Source organism: Hirundo rustica, chromosome 3 (genome assembly GCF_015227805.2).
Source record: "Hirundo rustica isolate bHirRus1 chromosome 3, bHirRus1.pri.v3, whole genome shotgun sequence".
In the NCBI taxonomy this organism is placed as follows: Eukaryota; Metazoa; Chordata; class Aves; order Passeriformes; family Hirundinidae; genus Hirundo; species Hirundo rustica.
In genome coordinates, this window is record NC_053452.1 from 45,032,120 (window position 1) to 45,056,071 (window position 23,952).

General features: G+C 39.3%; 1 protein-coding gene across 1 annotated transcript in view; it reads left to right on the forward strand.

Moving 5' to 3' along the window:
- KCNK1 (potassium two pore domain channel subfamily K member 1) overlaps positions 1-19,607 on the forward strand; it is a 33,873-nt gene extending 14,266 nt beyond the window's left edge. The window contains exons 2-3 of the mRNA XM_040059261.2: positions 13,708-14,103; positions 17,009-19,607. Coding sequence (XP_039915195.1) covers positions 13,708-14,103; positions 17,009-17,268 — 656 coding nt within the window. The 3' untranslated portion in view covers positions 17,269-19,607. The remainder of the gene's footprint in view (positions 1-13,707; positions 14,104-17,008) is intronic.
- Positions 19,608-23,952: the final 4,345 nt, after the last annotated feature.

Consider the following 23,952-nt stretch of genomic DNA (forward strand, 5'->3'; position numbering starts at 1 on the left):
CTGCCAGTTGATGCCAAATGTGTCTTAGCTGCTAAAAGGATTTTTTCCATAGGTACAGACTTCTGGAATTAAACACAAAATCTGGATGCATAAAATCTATTGTGTGAGATATACCACTTCTGTGCTGCACTCAAGGTGAAAGCCTCATCTTTTTTTTTTTTTTTTTACTGAATCAACACAAGAAATGAGAAGATTAGTATTGCGGACAAGCTACTGGCTAAGTCTAATCAATAACATTTTCTCTCTGCCAAAAAATTGCCCATGTTAGATGCTTTTTTCCTAGTTTGAATATTTCAGGATGTGAACCTCAGGAAGAACTGTAGAAAGGCTTGTACCCTGCCCTGGTTTCAGCTGGGATAGAGTTAATTTTCTTCTTAGTAGCTGATACAGAGCTCTTTTTTGTATTGACTATGAGAATAATGTTGATAACACACTGACATTTTAGTTGTTGTTCAGTAGTGCTTACCCCAAGTCGAGGACTTTTCAGTTTTCCATGATCTGCCCGGGAGCAGGTGCACAAGAAGCTGTCAGGGCTCATGGCTGGGACACCTGGTCTAAACTGGCCAAAGGGATATTCCGTACCATAGAACATCATGCCCAGTGTACGAACTGGGGGAAGTTGCCTGGTAGAGGGTGGCATGGACATCAGTCAGCAGGTGATGAGAAATTTTGCATGCTTTTGTCTGTCTTGGATTTTGTTCTTTTCATTCTCCTTTTCATTATTATTATTATTGTCATTATTATTATATTATTGCATTTCACTTTGTTTCAATGGCTAAAATTTATTATCTTAGCCCATAAGTTTTATTTTTTGTTCCTAATTCTCTGTCCCACAATGAGGGAGGAGAGAGCAAACAGCTATATGGTACTTCATTGCCATTTGGGGTTAAGCCACAGCAGCCCCTTTCAATACCTTAAAGGTGGTATTGAAGTTCTTAGGAAGGATTTTAAAGAACTTGTTTCATTGATTGCTTCTTAATCTTGGTAATCAGTGGCTTTAAAAGTCCATTATTATGGGAATGCTGCTGCAACACATGTTGCTGAACATTCCAGTGCAAAAACCTCATCTTGTTTTCTAATGTTTTCTAAGGACAACAAGCCAAACTCTCCTAATAAAACTTACATTTCTCTTTTAGCAAATTTAAGTTTCTGAGGCTTATATAGTTTGTTCTATTAGGAAACTTAATAATAAAGTAGTCTGTTGGAGCCCCTACTTTGATACAGATTTTTGACCATCTGTTGCCTGGCGGGCAAGTAAACCAATAAAAGAATAATTGGAATTTTCCTGGCTGAATTCGCAGAGGAGCCCTCAGGAAGTCTCACCTTGCTTTTGACCTGTTGGTTTTATGCAACAGACTTTTGTAATTTTTATTTCTTTCTCCATTGGAAAATGAGATAACAGAAAATAATTGTTGAAACAAGAGTTTGTTTATTTATGCTAAATCTTTGCTAGAGGCAGATCTAAAGATGTGATGTTTGTGTTTTGGATAGGTATTTCTAGAAAGGCACTGTTATTGAGAGTTCCATGGGGGAAAAATAGCCCAGCACCAGATGGATCCTGGTTGTATTGCAGCTAGACCCTTATAGGATCTTAAATCAGGATGGCACTAAGAGGAACTGATTTGTAGTATAAAGACTTTGGACTTTAAAGAAAAAAAAATGCTGCTAGCTTTTTTTTAAAAAAAGAAAGAAAAACCACAAACCCAAATGGCAAACCCAGAAATTCATGTATACCTCTTGAGTATCATCTGTGATAGAATTAAGGCCTGAATGCTTTGGCATAGAGGTTTAGCAGACCTCTGCCTGCTGAAGTCACTCACATTTAGTCTTTGCTCCTGCCCTTGGAGCACTGTGAAGCACACACAGAGGACAGGAAATCTTTAATGACACATCCAAAAACATGACTGAAGTTGTCACAGCTCTGTGGGAGTATGGGTCCAGCTCACACAGACTACATGACAGGCTGGAAGCTTAGCATGTCCCAATGAAAAGGAGTTTCTCAGCAGGCAGTCTGATAGGAGCCATGTAGCTGACAGGTAGGGTTTGGAAAAATCTGATCTTGCGGAGTAAGTGGGAAATCTTTGCCTGCTGTCTGAGTGCCTGGAGAGCACAAGCTCTTCCTGCTGAGAGCATGTTCTTTATAAAGGCAAATTTACTAGCCCTGGCATGGTGAATGTGCCTCACCTCGAGCCCTGTCTCACACATGGTGGGCATCCTTCTGGTGGCCAGGAATGTGTGCTTTCATGTAGACTCTGCTGGAAGGGTGTAACAGTTCCCTTGGGTTGATAATGTTTAGTCAATTACCTGTTTTGGTCATACATAATCTATCCAGGCACGATGAGCAAGACCCGGTGTCGGGTTGTGGCAGGAAAGAGTGCTATCATTTTCCAGTTAAAGTTACTGTCTTTTGAGCTGTGTTTTGCTCTGATACTTTTGTTGAGCAGAGATAATACTGCACCAAACACTCATAATAATCATCTCAGATGTTGGGGGGAGATACTGATTTCTGTATTTAATCGTGTCTGCGTTTGCTTCCTGTGCAGTGGATCCCATCTGCTGTTGTGCTGCTCTAGTAACAAGTGCTTCCTTGTACACACCCCCCATACCTTAACTGCTGATATGGGAATGACTTCATCGTTAGCATGACTGTTGTAGGGTTGTGATGTTTTTCACTTACTTGCTTGCTATGGGTAAATACTGTCTAAAACAGCCATGACTGTAAATGGACAAAATGTTACTACTTGCTGCCTTTTGCTTTCCCATCAGATTGTAGGTGTGCCTTGCCTTGCATGGTGGTGTGAGAGAGACACGGATGATCTTTCTGCTGACAGGAAATACAGAATACTGTCATGAGAATTAGGCGATGCTAGCATTAGTTTGATTTGGCTCAGTTATATTTAGTTTCCCATCAATTGATAGAGTGTCCTTGTGCATTATCATGTGACCTGGGGTTCAGATAGCCTCACAGACCTTTAATGCTGTTGTGGTTCATCTTACTGAGCTATGATGGAAATTCAGAAATGGTAAGTGAAAGCCTTTCCTCCCGAAAATCTGAAGCCCATCAGGGAAGTATGGGGAGCTGTGATATTAAGCCGGTCTGGCACAGCTCTACTGTGGAATACCAGTGGAGGAGCTGATGCTAGGGAAGCACTGAATTCAACTCCAAATTCTGAAGGCAGCTGAAGTCTGCCATATTTCTTGGCCCTGTGCTTGGGTGCAGATCAAGTGCACTAGACCAGTCTGACTTCCTGCTTTGATTCACACTTGTGGAGCAGTTTTGGAGCATGTAGGCTGGACTTCTTTCTAATGAAAAAGCTGAAGCAGTGGAGAGTACCTCAGCAATTACTGGGCATCCAGTCTTTGTGAGCTGCATAGAGTAAATTGGAAGTAAACCCTGGCTTCCCTAAATATAATCTTGAATTCAGGTACATGCTACCAAGTATTCCACGCTATGGATCAACACTTACTGTGCTATAATACTAATGTAAACAAGGTGACCATGCAAATTTTTTTTTGTTCCATTTATTTTTTTCCCTGTGGCTATACTTTGCATTCCAATGGTCAAAATAATTGATTACGGGCAGGAATTGGCAGATGTCTGATCTCTTAAGTAATATCAAATACTACTTTTTTCATGACATTCAGATATAAGATCTAAGCTCCTGTTGCAACCAAACTATTTTCATGTTTTAAAGTTTTGCTCACAAGCCAAACACAAAAACATTTTCTTCATTGTGGCAACTTGCAGTTTCTCCTGCTACCTTGGTGGTATGTGAAGAGTATCAAAAATTATCATGTTTTGAATAGTAAATTACCATCTATAAATATGTAGTGTCCAGGAATCCTCCTGCACTGACTGCGGATTTTCTCCTGCTGATTGAAATGACAACAAGATATTTGTACTACCTTATGTTTTTCCAGTTGAATTTGGTTGAAAAAATGTCTTTAGCTTGCATTTTTATAACAGTCTTTGTGGATCATGAGAGCAGCTAACTCACAGGGGAAGCAGAATGAAGGGTTTTTTCATCAGTCTTCAAGAATGTGTGGTTTTTTCTGGTTTAAAAGTCATGTTTATGATTTGTTCTCTGCATGACAGAAAAGTATAATAATAATAATTCATTACATAATAATATTATAATATATAAATTATAAATATATACATATCATAATTATAAAAATATAATAATAATTTAGATGAAAGTCTATCAGAATTTAAAGGAAGACATAAATTAAAAGTTATTTGTGCTTTATTGTCCTGAATATAAAAGGTGGCAACAATTTCTTCTGCTGTATTATTGGTACAGAAAAAATGTGTAATTGGAAAGACATGCCTAAGCCATGACACCAATATTCCCACCTTCTATACCTATAAATGTTTATATACGAAGGTGCACAGTAACATTAATAGATTACAGGGTACAGAAATTTGTTCCTGAACAGCTCTCCAGTTGTTAGCAGCTTCTCCAGCATTAGCAGTTGGGTTGGAACAAAAGCAGTAACCATCCTGATGCATTTCCTAGCTGAGAAGAAAATATTCCCTGGAGATCATGGAAATTGGTTAATGGTGAACATAAATAATGTAAGAATTTCTGTGCCGTAATTTTGGGATTATGGAATGTTTTTTGGAGCTGAGAGTTCACAGGAACACTAAGCTGCAGAAGGGGACAGCATGTATCTCTCTAGAAAAAAGTAAATGGTTTTACAATAACAAAAAAGATACAGGACTTCTTGTTAGTAAATGGTTCTGTAATTTTTCTTTTGTTAAGAAAATTAATAGATACATAATATATGGCTTTATTCTGATCCTACTTGTTTGCTTCATTGAGAAGACTTAATGCCCTTTCAGATTTCCTTGCATAATTAATGGGGGCGGGCGAGCCAGCAGCACACCCGGATGGCAGAGAGGGCTAATGGTATCCTGGGCTGCACCAGGAGTGCTGCCAGCAGGCTGAGGGAGATGATCCTTCCCCTCTGCTCAGCACTGGTGAGGCCACACCTGGAGAACTGCCTCCAGTTCTGCGCTCCTCAGTGCAAAAAACCCCATGGAGCTCTTGGAGAGTCCATCCAAGAGCTACTAAGGTGATGAAGGGACTGGAGCATCTCTCCTGTGAGGGTTGGGAGAGACTGGGACTGCTGAGAAGAGAACTTTTGTGGGAAGCTCACTAATGTATATGAACACCTGAAAGGGTAGGTTAGGGATTGATGTTGTAGCTGGCATATAGATGCTGCTGTCTTGCACACTGCCCCTGTCAGATCGTTCTTTTCCACCTTTCCATTCATGTTCACTGGCTGTCTAGTATTTTCTCCTTAAGCTGGACATTTTGAGGGCAAGGAAATATTTTCATTCTGCTTTGCTAGCACAATAAGTATTAAATAACTGAAAAGAATATAAACGGTAATTATTACAGGATACATAGAATACTTTCACATTCGTTTTAGTTTAGTTTTAAATATTTATATGTTAAATTCTAATGGCTTATTACATTTATTTAAAAATAATATATACACAAATTATTTGCTACATTTTTAATGTATTTTTATATGGGTAATTATTTTTCACCAGAAGTGCCACTCTGCTCAAAGGTCTCAGTCAATAAGAGCCTTTGTTGTCACTTCCTGTAGGACTCCTAGAGAAGTCAGAGTTGGGATGGGCTTATTGCAGGAAGGCTTTTCAGAGGACTAAGAACATAAAATTGGAAGCATTACTGGTTTTGCTTCCTGCAGAATATTTTGGATTTTTTTTTTTGCTTGTTTCTATTACTGATCACCATGTTTCTGAATGAGTATATGTTGCATATCCATACACAGTAAACCTATTTTCACACATGTTATTTAAGCTGATGCAGAATGTATAAGAACAGGAAGTGAACATCAATGATTTGCTAGCGGTGGTACAAATCCACAGGCAGTTTAAACAATACCAAATATAAGACTGTAGAGCAAGCTGTTCTTAATATAAATATAAATACAGTGTAAAACTATCCCTTGTTCTCATAAAAACATTTTCCCCAGTTTGATTCATTAGCATCCACTTTTCCCAGCATCTGTGGATGCAGTTTCTTTGGGCGAGTCTTCTTGTGCAGGAACAGACAGGGCATATTTTGAATGCTTTGCAAGATAAAGATATTCTGACATACATCTGTTTTGGCAGAAATTGATTGTGAAACTGGCTTTGACCATAGAAGGGAGTATATATCCATGCCTTGTTTCTTTGCTTCAGATATTTCTGAGAGTCAGCCGAATTGCTCATATGAGTGTTTATTTATTATTTAGTATTTATTACTAAACTGACTCTGTTAAAAGCCATTTCAGCTTTCCTTGGTGCAGCAGGTGACATCTGTGAGCTGCTTAGATGAACACAGTTCTTTCCAGGGCAAGTCCAAACCTAGCTGGCAGGACATTGATTCTGAGGAATTAGCAGTCTTTGGCTTTGATAACTAGTGGCAGCAGAGAACAGTCTCAGAAGGAATCAAAACCACACAGGAGATGCACATAAATCAGTGTGTTAGAATCTCTTTGGAGTTTGGGTTAGTTGGTTGGTACTTTTGGAAGAAGCCCCTTGACTCTAGAAGTTGGCAAAACAAAACAGTTATATTATGAGAAGAGATTAGGTGAGATTTTGCTGTGAAGATCTAATCTTCATGGTTACAGTAATTTAAATATTGTTTTACTACTTTTATTCTAGTGAGGTTTGAGGGGTATATTATTACTGAAGAGAGCTGGATCAGCACCATACTAAATCACCTCCACTTGAAGTTCTAAATCACTTTTAAATCACCTTTACTGCTGCTGTGTGAGAATGAACCTAATGACTGTTTTCTTCAGTGGTAAAACTGGTTTGAGAGGTTTATGCCACACCCTTCACTACATCTCTAATTGTGCCAGTGCAAGTCTTTGAGGGCCGCAAAGTAAGCTTTTTTTAGTGAAATGGGCTAGTTTTCAAACAAATCTCCCTCTCCTCTCCCTCTCCTCTCCCCTCCCTCTCCTCTCCCTCTCCTCGCTGAGAAGGTAGCAAAATGTAATTTCCAAATGGATTTCCTCTGCTTAAAAATGCCTGTCACGTTGGAATTTTTCCTCCTCATTTCTGCAACATAAGGTGGCGTATTTCAGCCTGGCTGGAAATCCAAGTTCTCTGATTTGTTTAGCAAAACAGTGTTAGGGAACTTTTCCAAAGTGTTCCAAACAATGAAATACATCTTTCTTCATAAAACTAGGTCTCAAACTATTCTTTTCTACTGCAAGGAAGAGCACAGCAACAACCAAGGTGATCTCTCTCACCGCACAGATCTACCATTACCTGACCTTTCCTTTTCATCTTGAAAGATAATAGACCAGTTTTGAAGAAGGATGTATTTCACTGTTAAACACAGTGCAAAATGTCAATGGCTTATAAAAATAGAAGTCTAGGAATTATGTAAATATTATCATTGACCATCTTCATCATACTCCAGTGAGTCATGTTATGCTTGGGATGAATTGAAGATCTTTGCATAACTTAAAAATACATAGTACATTATGCACTTGATTTATTGGGGCATTTTTGAGATTATGAGCTGACTTAAAGGTCTGACTTCTCTTCGAGGACACTGACTCAGACCAGCAAAGGGATGAACTCACTTGCTGTGCTCTGCTGCGTGGTGTGATTCTGCCATCTGAATGGGTGTGTTGGGGAGGACACTGGATGTGCTGAACACAGCCCTCTCTGTGCCCTGAGAATCTCAGGGTGCTGCACAGGGCTGCTGGTGTTGCAACAGGTCACCTGGGGCCAGAGGGAGCTGTGGCTTGACAAAGCCTGTCATAGAAGGAGCAGTGCCTCTAAACTATGAATAGGCATTGGAAGGGAGAGACGCAGGGCTGCAGCCAGGTACACACCTGCCAGGCTTCATCATCATAGCCTGGGAGAGGCTGGCTGGGGGAAGCTTCCTGAGGGCTGTAGCACTTCTGTTTGCCTGTTACTTGCCTCACTTGATGTCAGATTCATCTCCACCTTTCAAACAGCCTCTCTTTGGGGCATCATCTGGGGATTTGTGTGGAAGTCTAGGCTGGGTAATTACAACACAGAACCATGGCACCTCTGCACTCTGGCACTCCGTGCTCCATTCAGGTTCCTGAAAGACCTGTAAGGCAGCCACTCTTAACACAGAGAAGAACTCACTAATGAACTACAGGAGAGACTGAACTATAAAGAGATAAATCAGTGATGATACACAACTGCTTAGATTGGTCAAAGCAGTGTCTGAAAAGGATGAAAGGAAAAAACACCCACTGCCAACAAGTGCCAAGCTGACAGAGGGCGGAAGAGTGTGAAATACTCAAAGGCAGTGCTGGGTTTGACACAGGCTATTATGAATTGGACATTATTGGAAGTTACTTAGAGACTCTGGAAAACAAAGTCTTATGGTATATATATATAAATGGAGGGAGAAAATATCTTAACCTGGAATATAATGGTCAGTTCTATGTATTTATCTATAGAGTGATCTAACAGGATCAATTAGTCACAGCTAAGACAGAAGACAAATTAACTGAAAGAGGAACTTGTACAAGAGGGATACAACCCACTGAGAAGTGTAGAAAAGTAATGACTGAGCCTTTTTAGAAAGATGTAAGAGCAGAAGACCAACTTGAAGTACAGCAAGGGGAAATTTTTTTATTGAACACATGATTGACGTGTATAACTCAGCACCAAAGTAAATGTAAAAAGATTTAAGTCTTTTAAATTATTTCTAAAAAGAAACACTTTTGAATGTATGTTGTTACTTTTGTGACAACCTTCATAATTACTTCAGAATTACTTCTGAATTAATAAAGACATTTTCTATATTTATGTAAGCGTATAATAGTAGAAATCTTCCTGTTCATAAGAGAGTAAATGTTGGAACCCTGGAACCTGAGAATTTTAGGCTTTCTGTGCAAACAGATACTGACCCTCAAGCAAGCACTACATTTGACTTGAGGCCATGGAACAGGCTTCCGAAGTTGAGTGATAGCACTGGGATTATGGATGTGTAGTTGAATAGAATTGTGTAATATCACAGTGCAGAAAACTTGGGATTTAAGGCTTCAGACTATAGTAATATATATATAAAGCAAGATGGAGAATTTAGGGTGTAGGCTAACTTCTTTTACCTTCTTCTGCATGGGTTTCGGTGGTGTATTGTAACTTAGTGAAAAAATCCACATTGTGGACCATGGGTGGTTGGTTATAGGGTTAAAAGTAAAAATAATATAGGTGTCATCTCGTAATTGGACAATTAGTGCTTAAAAGACCTTGTGAAGAGTTAGAGACAGAGCCATTTTTCACCTTGTTAGCTAGAACTCACAACTTGTGAGACTGTACTATAGATGATAAGAATTAATAAACAATTGAGTCCAAATATGAAAACTGCATCTCTTGAGCATTTAATCCTGGCTCTAACAGAAGAAAAAGAAGATAACAAGCCCACAAGTAAATGGCTTTCAAGGAAAAAATCCCCACATGTGAACAGAACTGAAACACAACTGTCAACATCTTGTGGAATTTTACTCTTTGTGTAATCAATCCATTATTGTCTATCTCAAGACATTTTACTAGATGGATCATTGATCTTATTTCATTTGGCAAATTCTGCTGATCTTGGATGCTTTCTTATCCATTCTTTATTTTTTGAAGGAATAGTACCTCTGAACTATGAATAGACTATAGAAGGGATTTTTTTTTTTTTGTGATATCCTTTATCTCTAGTGTCACTGTGAGTAGCAGTGCTTGGACAGGTTATCTGAGGGTTTGATCTTTCAAAGGTCAGTGCTTTTAAATGGGTTATTGTTATCTGATATTTTCGTTATACTATATGAAAAATAACATTCAATAAATCTTGTTTTCTTTATAATCAGTAATACAGTTATCAGACAGGCTGCATTGATAATTTAATGTTGGTCACCCATAGCATGTGCCCTTGATAGAATAAAAAAACCCTTCATAAGCACTGCCCTTTTGGTGAACATCCTTTTATCACAGCAAAAATAACACCTTAGGCTTGCAACTGTAATGCTTCTGATCATGGTGGTTTCCACTGAGAAAGGTGAATGGGCACACACACCTCCCTGCAGAGGACACAGTACGAAGTACAAACAGGTGCAGGAGCAGAGATGGGAGGCACTACAGCACAAGTGTCTGAAAGCAGACAATGGAGTATCTTGTGCCTTGGATCCATAATTTCCTCCCTTTTAAAGTGTGGCCGTATTGGTTTGGAGTGTTTTAATGACTTTTGTACAGTGATAACTAAGATTATAGGCAATTTTCTTGACAATTGAGATTGTCATGAAAAGTTACATAGAAGCAGTTGCATACTGGGAAAAAAAAAAAGGAATCCTTTTCTTCTCCACTTGCCATAGCCTCATAAATTGTGATTTTTTCAGCTCAAGATTTTCCATATAATAGCTCCCAAGCCGTGACTCTCTTTCCCAAACACTGATCACTCATACATTGCTTTTGGAAGATGTCATCTTATTGCTGCTGGTTGAGTGGAGCATATATTCTCTCCTTAGTCTGAAACTGTCAGTGCTCTTTAGTATGGTAGTTCCTGTAATTGGTAGAGCAGAGTGTTCCTTCAAACTCACTTCCTCTGAGCTTAGGAGCATACTGTGTTGCAGTAATTTCTGTCCTTCAGAAAGAATTATGAGAGAAGTATCAAAGAAGTAACAGAATCCTTTGTCCAATCCAAGAAATTAGTTTATTGCTGCCTGGGTCAGCACAGAGGCTGGAATTAAACCATCATCAAGCTGCTCTGTGTGTAATGGTCTGACAAATGTGTCTGATGTTGTTGTTTGTATGCATGCTAGAGATATTTGTGTTCAAATTTATCAAAGCTTGGATTCATCGTACAGTGCAAACGTGTTAAATTTAGGAACCTGGAGTTTGCAAGGGACTTTCTAAGCTTGCAATCTCAATTTCTGCTTGTCACGTATAGCTTTGTGTTCCTGCACAATCCACAGAGTTACCAAGCTTCATCAGGCTGCATTTTAACATAGGCATTTGGAGTTTTTTTTTCCCCAGTTCTGGAAATGGATGGCTGCCCCAAAACTCTTCTCTGAAGCTTAAAACCTTTTTTCTCATTTCTAGACTAAATGTATTCATGTTACATCAAAGCTTGCCTTTTTTTTTGGGGGGGGGGGGGGCACTATTATTATTCTTTGTCTAAGGCATTTCTTTTTGGTGGTACTTGTATGCTGATGCATTAACAGAGAGATACTTTATCACTTTTCAGCCTCCATTCAGTTATGCCAAGAAAGTCAACCCTTTTGTCTTCCTCTCATAAAGAAGTTGTGCTGGTTTCAGTAACTTTTTCCTGCTCTTCTTCCAATATGCTGGCATTCTTTAAGCATGGATATACAGAATGAGGTCTGATCTGCAGCTTACTTAAATAACATACCCATAGGTCTGCTTTACTGGAGATACCTTGATGTGATGGGGCAGTATAGTTGCCTTTCTTTGTGTTTGTGTCACATGGATCAGTTTTAATTATCCTATGATATACCCACAACACTCTTTGCCAAACTTGCAGTTCATTGTCTCACAAAATATTTTCAGGAAGACTAAGTAACTGGGATTTGCGTGGATGTGAGATATGTAAAGGTAAAGGTAGCAAGCAGACTAATAGAAATGCTTAGTTCTTGAAGGAATGGTTTGTTCATTCCCCTAGGCATTATTGCAGGTGGTGTTCCTTGGAGATCAGTGTTGGGCTTGTGCTGTTTGACTTACTCCTAAATGACCTGGAAGAGGGAAGCAACTAAGTGCACTAAAGATACAACATTGTTTAAGGCAGTAAGGAAGATGGAAGAGCCCCGTGGCAACTGGGCAGTAAAGTATCACTTGAAAATGAGTGTGGATAAAATCATGCTCAGTTATTGTTTCAAACATTAAGTGATGGGATATGCCCTGGTGGATGCAAGATCCAAGAATTCTGATAGACAGGGCCAAGAACACTTGGTGGTAGTCAGAAATACCAGTCAAACCTCCAGCATTATTAGGCACAGAGTAGAACACTTCTCTACAATTTCATAAATCTGATTAAACTGCTCTGTGCAATTTTGATCCTCTTATCTCAAAGCAGATAAAGCAAACAGGAGGTGAGCAGGAAAAAAAGCCATTAATAGGATTTACCAATCAAAAATACTGAGCTTGGGTAAATTATTCATAATATCATTAAAATTCAAGTACAACTGAAATTTCCTGTTGAGTTAGCTAACACAGAGAAATTACACCTCATGTGTTTCTTCTACAAGACTTGGTACATTGTAGTGATAAGATGTTTTGCCTGCCTCTCATTGTCCGAAAGTGTCTTTATCCATATTAAGAAAAGGAAATGTTATTTTTTATTTACTCCTCTGGAAAACTTAAAAAGCAATGATTCTATTATTAAATCCATCAAAGTAGAGAAGATGTCTCTTTTGTTCATATAAAACTCGAAGGGACTTGTAGAACAGCCAGTTTCACAGGAAAGCAGGCAGACGGTTCCCAGGAGGCTTCATGGAATGTCTGCCCGGTCTAGTGCTGCTCTGGGCTGACTGGGGAGGTGCAGAGTGAGTCCAGTTCAGAAATCAGAGGCAGCATAACCCTGAATTCACTGTGTGTTCTGCTTGGACTGCTCAAGATAGCTAGTTGCAGTAGCTCTGGAAAATGCCTTGCTGTACAGCAGTAATACAACCCAAATGAGCTGGCTGACCTGGGGCTGCAGAATTGGGAGGGCCTGTCTGCACTTGCTTGGTTTGATACTGGTGTAAAGGCTGCCCAGAATAAATTTCAAGAGATTTCCTTTTCCTAGCTGCAAGGAAAACAAAATACTCCTCTTTTTTTTTTTTTTTTTTTTTTTTTTTTTTTTTTTTTTTTTTTTTTTTTTGTTGGCAAAGAGAAGAAAGCATTCCTGGTTTATGCTGGATTTACTGTTCCTTTCTGTGGCAATGACTTACATTTAGGCCCAAATGCTGTCTGTCAGAGTGTGTCACGAGGTTTGTGACATTGGGATTGTTGGCTGTGATCAGCCCCTACACCAGGGGGTCCATTCCTGTACTCTGAACGCATCACTGTTCATCTGTTCATCCTCCTAGTGTGTAAATGGTGAGGCAAAAATCTAGCTACAGTGGCTAGATCCTTGGAGTTTTGATGTGAAAAATGTTTATTCTGCTTTTAGAAACCTTTGATAGGTTATAATTTGCGGAAGCATGGAATTAGATAGCTTGGAACGTCGATTATAGTACTTCTGTGTAATTTAATTGATTTTCACAAAAGCTGTTAGTGTCTTACTACTGTAGATGTAGGAGCATTTTTCTGAAGTATGTATTATTCCAGTTTACAGGGTGTGTAGAAAAGTTTACACCCCTTTGTAAAACTAAATAAAAAGTTCAGCAGGAAAACCTAGAATCAAATAGGGATTCCCTGGCATAAGCTTTCACTCCTGGCTTGGTCTTTCTTCCTTCTCTGAAATAAGCATTTGTACAATAACATTCACAGTTTTGAACTCTAAAAATATTTGGGTTTACTTGCTCGTGGCCAGTACTGAGTTTTGTTTGCCTGCTTAAAACAGACCTTTAAACAGCACTTGTCAAGAACAGCAGAATTCAGAATTAATGATAGTGCAGCTTATTCTTCTCACTCAATATAGCCAGTATCAGACTGGCACCTGAGCTCCTAACTTTAACTCAACCCAAGCCTGCTCTGCTCTGTTGCAGGTTATGGACACACAGTGCCTTTATCTGATGGGGGAAAGGCCTTCTGCGTCATCTACTCGGTCATCGGGATCCCGTTCACGTTGCTGTTCCTGACGGCCGTGGTGCAGCGCATCATTGTGTACGTCACCAGGCGGCCGGTGCTGTACTTCCACATTCGCTGGGGCTTCTCCAAGCAGGTCGTTGCAATCATCCATGCTATGGTCCTCGGGTTCATCACTGTCTCCTGCTTCTTCTTAATCCCAGCAGCAATATTTTCTGTCCTGGAAGATGACTGGAATTTTTTGGAGTCTTTTTATTTTTGTTTCATTTCCCTGAGCACCATTGGCCTCGGAGACTATGTGCCGGGAGAAGGCTACAATCAAAAATTCCGAGAGCTATATAAAATTGGAATTACTTGTAAGTGTCAAACTAACCAGCTAAGTAAAAGGCATTTTATGTTAAAAAAAAATCAACATCAAACTGGCAGTCAGACATCTCCTCTCCATTCTGTGAATAATGAGCATTTGTTAGCTAGCAAACTGGGCATTAATTTAGATAGCTATGTAAAGAGGAAGCTGTTAAGTAAGGTCAATTTTCTCTAGTTAAGAAAGAAAAAGCTAAAACTAGAATTCCATTATTCTAACCATAGCTATGTACTCTCTTATTAATAATAGGAAAAAAAAAACCTCACATAACTGTTATGAAAATGGTTAAGAGCGTCTTGGGCTAACATTTCAGTGCGTCACAGAGCCAAGAAGATCTGTGTAACCTAAGTCATCCCATAAGGTTAAATGACAGGTGGACAGAGATGAATCAAGAAGCCATGGAAAATTAGACAGAATAGCAAAGTTTCTGACTTAAGTTGTTAACAGAAGGTATCTGAAGCTGGCACTGGTACATATCCGCTGTCAAAGACAGACAAGTAGACTGAGATATTAGAAAAGCAAGACCATGAATGCTAAATTTAATTTTTTTCATTATATTTGACACAGAAGAAATCATGGTGATCAGTGATTTTAAGAAAGTGAAACTTTTAAAGAAGAAAATTACGTTTATGTTGGTATTCTGAGTAAATGTATGCTGAGGGCAATATTTTCCAGTGACCATGTTTTGAAACATTGCAGTTTCTCATCCAGCTTCAACCTGAGCAGTCTTTGGATCATCCGAGGCATCAGTTAAAAGATCTGAACAGTCAAAGCAAACCTTTCCTGTCAGGTCCATTTCTTAGGCTGGTCTGCATTTGACTGTGCTTCCGTGCATGATCCAGCAATCATAATGTAGGCAAAGAGTCTATCAACTTGGTTTTGTGTTTCACCTGAAGAGAGTTTTTTTCATTCCTTGAAGCAGGGCCTTGAACTAGCCAACAAAACACTTTGTTTTATTATCCTGCTAGGCCTGTTGCTGTTGCAGATTTCCTCCTCTCCCTGTCATGTTTATCTTATGAGTGGTAACTTTAATTATTAACCTGCTGATCTGCAGAGTTGATTTGGAGATGCTAAGTGATGAAGGGAATGGAAAGTCACACATGGCAAAGGCCTTGTTACAGGCTTGCTGTTCTGAAAACTCAAAATCTGAGGAAAACATTAAGGCTCAGATTAAAGATTTTTCAAGCTGTAGAGCAATTAGGAAATAAATTGCAGCAAATACTAAAGGAAACACTAAAGGAAAAAGTAGCTTTCAGGCAAAGTTATGACCTTAGGCTATCTAATTTCAATAGGTTTTAAGGTTGTAACTTCCAAATTATTCTTTTTCCTTTCATTGAACAATTCAAGGAACCAAATCAAATGTTTTCTCCTGAACCTAAGTTTTCTATAAGATATTGAACTTCTACATCAGAAAATCCTTAATGATTACTACTGGCTTTTCAAGAATTTTTAGGAGAACACAAGTCTTGTTCTAAATCAAGTGGCAATCAACAGGACTGAGTTTCAGAGATAATTGCGACTTCTCAGTGCGGGTTTATAGATGCTTTTCAATTGATACAGCTTTGTCAGTTCTTCCTTGTGTTATTGCATAGCTCCCATTTGATGTTACAATACAAAGTTTAAAAACAATTAATAAATTTTAGCTGTAGTGCTGATTTAGATGAGTATTCAGTATTAAAAAATTGATTAATCATACTCCTGGCAGGAAAAGGAGAGTGTTCCTGCCAGTGCATAATCTGTAACTACAGGTGAAATATTTATGCCTTTAGGTAACAGAACAGTGACCATACGGAAGTTATAATCATTAATCTGTGTTGATTTTTCAGCACACCTAATGTTCAGCCCTTGGACAAGTGTGTTCTGCTAATAGTTACACACTTAACTTCTGCTTGATTTACTTGATTGAAATGATGAAATAACTAAGTAGTCATGCTCCTCCTTGAATTGTAATGATCAGAAGTAGGGATCTAATGAAACACTGAGAATAATAAATATTCGTTTTAACACCTTCCTTTAAACTATACATGTGTATGTTTGGAGAGGATAAAAAAAAGAGTACAGAGTGCTGCTGGTCATAGAGATCTCCATTTCCAAAAGTCTCAGTCTATGAGAGCTGACTACTACCTCTAAAAATAAGTCAGTCAAGTACATAGCTAAAGTCGTTTGTAATACATTTTAGATAACACTTCCAGGTTTGGGGTAATCTGTGTACCTTAGTAAAGCATTGCAAATACCCCCAAAATGTGGAGTAACTATGTCAGGTTTTTCAAATTCCAGGAGTAATTTTACAGTAATTTTTCTTTTTGGTTTTATTAGGTCTGTACGCGTTTCTAGTTGCTTTGTTTTTCCAGGTATTTCAGGGTGTTGTAGGTCTAATAATTGTAGAGGAAAATAATTCCAAAGTTTTCATGAAATAGTAAGTGATTTGTCCTGCTAAACAGATACAAATTACCAATGACCATAATTAGCTCCCATATTTTTACTTCTGATTGTAATATGTAGGAATATTGTGGTAACATTTTGTTTTTCGTCTTCTAAACAAAATATTTTGAAGGACACTTAATCATGAAAGTCTTAAGTAAGTAGGGGAGTGTGCATTTAGTAAATTTTAGTATTCTGTTTTTTTTAATACCTTTGCATGTTTTTTTTTTTTCTTGCACAGTTACATCAGTTGAAGCCACTAGTATTACTTTTTCTGTTTATGTGGGGTCTTCCTGGTTGTAGAATTAAAAAGGGGAGAAAACCGAGGATATCACCGTTCAAAGCCCTGAAATTGTGCCAGAAAGAAAATTAACATAAAATTAACAGTCACAGTCTTAAAACTGGTCCAGTCCTACCTGGTTAGCTAACAATTAAAGTTTTTTACTCTTTTTTTTTTTTTTTTTTTTCCCACTCAGGTTATCTGTTGATGGGCCTTATCGCAATGTTGGTGGTTCTTGAGACTTTCTGTGAACTCCATGAGCTCAAAAAGTTTAGGAAGTTGTTTTATGTGAAGAAGGACAAGGAAGAGGACCAAGTGCATATAATGGAACATGACCAGCTCTCCTTCTCTTCCATCTCAGACCAAGCAGCCTCCATGAAGGACGATCAGAAGGCAAATGAGCCTTTTGTGAATTCCCAGTACCCAACTTGCAATAACAGCTCTGTAAACAATTAATACACGGGTATCCATACTGGTGTTTTGGTGCATTTATGCTACTTACCATAAGAAATAGAAAGCCTCATATTTTTTTTCTCAAAATAGACAAGCTGGAAGACTGTGCTACTTTAACAAGGATTCATCACTTCTGACATAGAAAAGACTTCTGGGAAAAATGTGGGAGCCACCCTGGGAAAAGGGAATAAATGTAAGATGTGGGTGGGAACATAAGGCCATTTTGGTTGAGGGGTAAGGATTTAGGTGTACCATGTTCAGAGATGCCAGAGAGAAAGTCTTGCACAAGCAACTTCATTGAACATCTTTAGGAGACTAGGCCTTCACTGACATCCAGCTCATTGAATTGCACGCCCCATCTTGCAACTGGTTGACAGCAGGTTTTGGGATGTGCACTTTTGATAGTCACAGTTTTAATCCAATAGCTAGCATCTTAATCTGGAAAACATTTTCAGAGCAGTATCTCTAGATCTGGTGGAGGAGGGAATATCTAGGTCATTTGTCTTATTACCCAGTAACTTGCAGGTATGAACAATAATTCTAGGAAGGAAAAAACAAGACTGCAGTCCCTCCTTTGCCCATGCCATTTACATCTAAATTTCCTGCTTCCTTAAAAGGTCCTCTAATCACCAGAAAAATTTTGTCCTGAAGAGAGTGTGCCTTGAGTCTTCCATGCTGTTTGTTTTTTGTATGAAATACTTTTCTGAGAGATAGCGAAAGCAATTCAAAGCTCTGGATGAGACTGTAGGGAAGGAAGACAGATGCATTTCAGTCTTCTGAAATGGGCAGGAGTGGGTATTTAGCTGTGTGGAATGGAATGAAAAGGAGTCAGCATATGCCACACGTGACTGGCACAGTCATGTGCTTATGGCATTCTCCTAATAGATGGTTGAAATCTGTTCAGCAGAAGGACTCGGTGCTGTTCCTCCCACGGTCCTGCCCAGCGTGCGCTCTGCTGAGCTGCTGGGTACACAGAGGAACAGAAACAGCATCACCTTTGAACATAGCTCTTATTTCTTCTTTTGCTCTTCTAACTGTTACTCGGAGCACTTTGGAGGAGAAGTGAAAGTTTCAGGTCAAAACAATTTTTCAGTTTTTCATATGGCAAGAAAAAAGGAAAAATGTCACATCTGGTTCGGATGGAACCGAATTTTTTTCCCCTTGGGAAAAGTCACTAAAAAGTCTAGATCTCGCTCAACTTCTGAAGCTGGAACCTCTTTGGCTGTAACACGAGAGGTGTTTTCGTCCAGCTACCAGTCACTGTGCTGAATGCAGGGACCTCGGAGTGAATTTCAGTGAGCATGAGACGAGATTTAAGTGGTTGTAGTTCTTTCTCTTCTGGCCTTAAGAATCTTACGATAGGGGAATCTTGATAATGCTTTGCAATGAACAAAAGATCTGGAGCACAATAGCCATATTAGGAGAGCCTCCCACATAGGAACAGTGTAGAGGAGGGCCTTTTACCTGCAGCAAGCATGCCAGATTGCCTGTAATTTGGCTTTTAGTGTTTAGAGCTGAATAATAATTTACTGTAAAAGAAAAAAAATGCAGTGTGTCTAGATTTAGCGCACGTGGGAAAAATACTTGAAAGTAAATAACCCAAAATATACTGTGTTTGAGCTTAATTATAGCTAGCATCAAACAAATTTTTATATCTTTACTGGAAAAACTTAGTTTATGGTTAAATCAGCTGAAAGCCTTCAATTGAAATTTATATTTATAGAAAATCAGAGCTAAAGGTTTTGGTTGTTTTGAGTTTTATAGATTAGGTGAGAGCATATTGTGTTTGCATGTTCCCAGGAAAGTGGCTATTTTTATACTGCTTAGGTTAACACAGTTCTATTTATAATGAATGTTAACCAGTATATATGTACATATATACATAAATATATTTATATACTGTACATATATCATAAATCACCAGAGTCTAACAGACTTAGGAATGGCATTTTAGGTAATTTTTCCCCTAGTCTCCTCTTTATACAGTCAATATTTGAAAACTATGGCATTAAAATGACACTGACATAAAATTAAGAGTACTGTACTATAAGAAACATTTATACTATTTTTTTTCAGTGGAACTTTATTGATTGTTTTCGGTACCTTAAAATCCAAAATTTCTTTTAATGTCCATGTAATGTTAAGCTCCAAGGGATATGCACAGATGTTAAATGACATACAAAGTTACTTTTTCAGCGTGTACACAAATGTGTAATGTAGACACGTGAAATGAAAGCACAGAATTCAAAGCAGAAGCGATAAACTAAGTATACTGTGATTGTAGGTGAATATTTGTTATTTTAAACTTAAATAAAAAGTCTGGCTTTTGCCTGCCTGCACTATGAAGTGGGACTATTTTCTTTAGTGGTGTGTGGTTCTTCTTGTGAAATTCTGTCTGCGTTTGTGCGTCTTTTAGTCAGCCTGCCTCAGCTCAAGGAGGCTCTATTAATGCCAGTGTTGTACCTAAGCTTGATATTAATTGTGACTTAGTATTGTGCTGGTTCTTCCTTTAAAAAAAAAAAAAAAAAAAAAAAAAAGAAGAGCAATCGAAGTTATGTTTGATTTTGTTTTGGATGCTGACTGATTATAGCAAATAAAAAATAGTGACATAGCATTTATCATGTCCTTATGAACCAACTGCTCCGATATTTGAGAAATCTGAAAAACTGATGAAAATAATGGTCCTCATTTCATACAGCTTTTACATCTTCACATGAAGCCAGCATATAAGACGAGTTAAAACTGGAATCCAGATCAGAAGGAGGAAGATTATTATGCAAGAACCTCAGTGTAAAGTGCATCCCTTACCTAGAGGCAAACTGTGAAGCAGGTGCATGTAAACCCAGATGGAGAGAAGCAATGGTGCTGAAAATAAGTTGCAAGAAAGAGTTAGAAACACAAGCAAATTACTTGTACGCATAAAAGGATTTCCTGGGTTCTGTCCTCTCCTGTCTTCAATTGTTCCAGGCATATATCCCATTAATAGCTTTATTCCTGTGCTACAGCTGACATTTGCCATCTTTATCTGTCAGTCATGAAATATAAACTTGCTTTATTGTTATTTCAAGGGAAAGAACTGGCAGGATAGTCATTGTGTTGGAGGAGAGAAAATGGAAAAACCTACTCGAGTTTTGATTTTGGAGCTGAGTGACAGCCATGTGGTCCCTTAATGAATGTGTTCTCTTCCTAAAGTTTCTTCCCAAGGTTCACTAGTGGCACCTTGTGTGGGTGCTGAAGACTTGCTGGTTGTTGAAATGAGTTATTTTCTCAGTAGGTAACTCTGGAGATTTTGCAGCTTTAATGTCAGCCCAACAAAACCTCCCTAGCTGAGTGGTCATGTCAGAGGAGTTGCATAAGATCAGCATTTCTGGATTGCATTAAATATTTGTCTAGCCCAGTGTTTTGTCTCTGGCAGTGGCCAGGAGCAATATATGAACCTGTGTAAGGAAGGGACAAGTGTGTAGCAACCATTCCCCAGGATGTTCTCCTAGCTCCCAGCAGTGTGCAGCTCTGGATCCATGACAGTACCTAGGAGGGATGCAAAGTCATGTAGGTGTGGTCTGTGGAGGAGATTTTACACTGAGGTGCCTGCTCTCTGCTTTGGTCAGTGAGAGACTGTCCTGCACAGGATCAAATGGAAATTTCCCACAAAGTTGTTTCAACTTAGATGCTTTGCAGTTAGCAGGTAACTTGCATGGGATGGGCTCTTGAAAAAGGGAAGGAAGGAAAAAAGGGGAAAGCCTTTTATGCGCTGTTGCTTGGACAGTGCTGTCCTCCAGGTAGGTAGGAACTTGCACAAAACCTGTTTGCTAATGCCAAATCTTGAATCTCCACTTTACAGATTGCTTTGTAAACAGTTGCCAGAAATGTAGTGGGATGAACCATAAGTTGCTAACAATACTACTGTCCTAACGTTATTCCATTATTATTCATTCTTCTAGTCTGCTTTCTATTGAAGCAAAATAAAGTTACTGTAACGAGAGGCAGTGTTACTCCAAGTGTGCACCAGTGCAAGAGAATGGGGTTTCTCTTCTCTGCACTACTAACTATCAGTATTGCAGCATATATCAAAAAGCTCCTCGATAGCCAAAAAAATTTCTTGTTGGCTTGTTTCGAACAGAAACCGTATTTTTGAGATCCTGGAAATCCTCCTTGAGATCCTCTGCAAAGCTGGGTCATGCTTAATTCAAATTAGGTACTTGGTGTGTGTAATTCTAATGCCTACCATGTTAGTCTCATCGCTTCCTAAGTTACCATTCTACTTACTTTTTATCATGGATTTCTTATAACAGTTATCTTCAAAGATCATCGTCTTGCCACTGAGTATGAGGACTGTGATGCAGTTCTTTTGCTGGTGGTGATGCAGGTTTGCCAGAGCCATTGCCTTAGCTGATAACAACTTGAGTTTGGGCCAGCTGACAGATTTAGGTAATGAGGAGGGACAGTGTGTCTGGGAGCAGGTGCACAGGCTGACAGCCAATGTCAGGGAAAAATCATCCTGGCAAACTGCTAAGTGACCACACAGTTTTCGCTGGGCTTCATTGCCTGTCACTAGGAGTTAGAGGAAGGAAGAGCAAGGACGTTGCCAAAAGTCATCTGAAATGAAGTTTAATGGAAGTAAGATTTTCGCCATTTATCCACAGTCTGCAGCTCTGTTAACTTCAGTCGCACCATATATTCTATGAATCAGGATAATGGTTTGGCATTTCCCCAGTGTAGATGGCTCCTGTGGCCCCTGAGGCAAGTTTTGCTTGTTATCCTAACAAGTTTTTTCCTGTGTTAAATTTACTGAGTGTTCAGACCCATGAGCAGGAGGTCAGTGTCACTGCTGAAACTTTCCAAGGGCAAATGTGGCTCAAGGTGCTGCCTGGCCTTGGGTCAGCCTTTCATTTTAGTGCCTAGGCTGTCTGGAGAGAGCAGTGAACGCTCTGCCTTAAAAGGTGAGAAACCCACTGTTCTGGGAGGCTCAAAACTCCCCAAATCTATTTGGTGCTGATCCCAGGGGTTTCATAGTCTTGTGTGTATAGTGCATGCGTGCAAGTATCTGGAGTAGCACATAGAACTGCCACTTCTTTATGCCTGATTTTTTTTGAGATTGGCTAATCCCCTTAACCTTCTCAATTTCTCTTCTCCATTTAGGAACATGGCTCACAGTATTTTCTGGCTGTTCCTTAAGCTCTCACTAGTACCTAGCTGGGCTGTATCAATAGGTGGCAAGGTGAGATTCAGAGAGTAGAAAGGGACTTCATCATCTGCCCTAATGATGGGGACTAGGTGAGGGGACAGGAAAGCCCCCGCCCTGCCCATTAGCTTTAGCTGCAGCCACCACTTTATTTCTAAAACCTTTTCCAATGTCTGGCACAAAAGGACTGTATGATTCACTCGTCTGCACTGTGCATATCAGCCAGTGCTCATGCTAATGGTAGCATAATGACATAAAAACTAATAGCTCATCTAGAAGAATTAAATTGTTTTATTTTTCTTTTTGAGTGCATTGCTGCTTTGCTTATGAGCATTAGACTGATTGGATCCTGGCCTGCAATATTGTATCTGGACATATTATCCTACAACTGTAAACCTTCCATCTTGACCCCACATGGGTAAAAATTAATTAGCATGTTTGCATAAATGGAAGACAGCAAACTGTAGTGTCAGTTTAGATAGGAAATAGCAAATCCTAATTCTGCATTTCTGGGCTGGTTTCCTGATTGTGGGCAAAGATCTATTAGATTTGTTTAGCAATTGCCAGCTGTGATTTGAGGCATACTTTCTGAACAGAGATGCAAAAAATATCATTGCCCAGTAATGAAGTACAACATCACCTTTGGGATAAAGTCCCTCGAATGTTTAATAGGGCTACTTTTGCAGATTAATGCTATTTGCATGGGATAATAAGCCCTGTTTGAAACTTATTATGCAAAAATGAAAATCCACACTCCATTTAACTCAAATTCCTACTGCATGATCAGTGAAGAGAAAAATCAATATGAAAGAAGAAAATGGCCCTCATTTTGTACCCTCTCTTCTGAGGAGCTTGACCTGGTATTGCTGACCATGCTGAGAGCTGAGAAAACCCCCTGGCTTTCCTGACCCATGCAGAATGTGAAGTCAGGCAGTCTGCCCTGGGAAGGTTTGCGAGCGACATCATCAGCCTCAGGAAGGTGGAGTGGTGCAGGGAGAGCAGCTTCCGTGGAGCACAAGAGGAGACCACAGCTTCCCTGAGGCCAAAGGTAAGTAGCAAAGATGGCCAGTGAAGGGGGACCATGGCGGGAGTTGGAGGGCCAGGGGCAGTCAGTCTGCTCCAGTCCAGCCCCTGGGGAAGAGCCGGTGCCCAAGGCAGTGTGAAGAGGAGAATAATTTGACAGCAGGATTATTAAAGAGGTAGTGTCACTAGTACAAAACTTTTCAACAAGTCGGAGGTGTGGAGGGAAAAGATGAATTTCTGTCTTTTAAAGGCAGAAAGGACCCTTTTGATGTTCTTCCATGGCCTCTTACAGGAACCAAGACACATCTACAGTATTAGAGCAGATGGGATTTCCAGATCTGACAGAAACAGTCCCAGCTCTCATCTTCTGTCCCTGATGCTAATTATCTTCCCTGTTAAAATTTCCTGTTTTCTTTGGCTAACTGCACAATTTCTAATTGTTCAGAAAACAGCATTGCTATAGGACTTCGTTGCATGTTTGT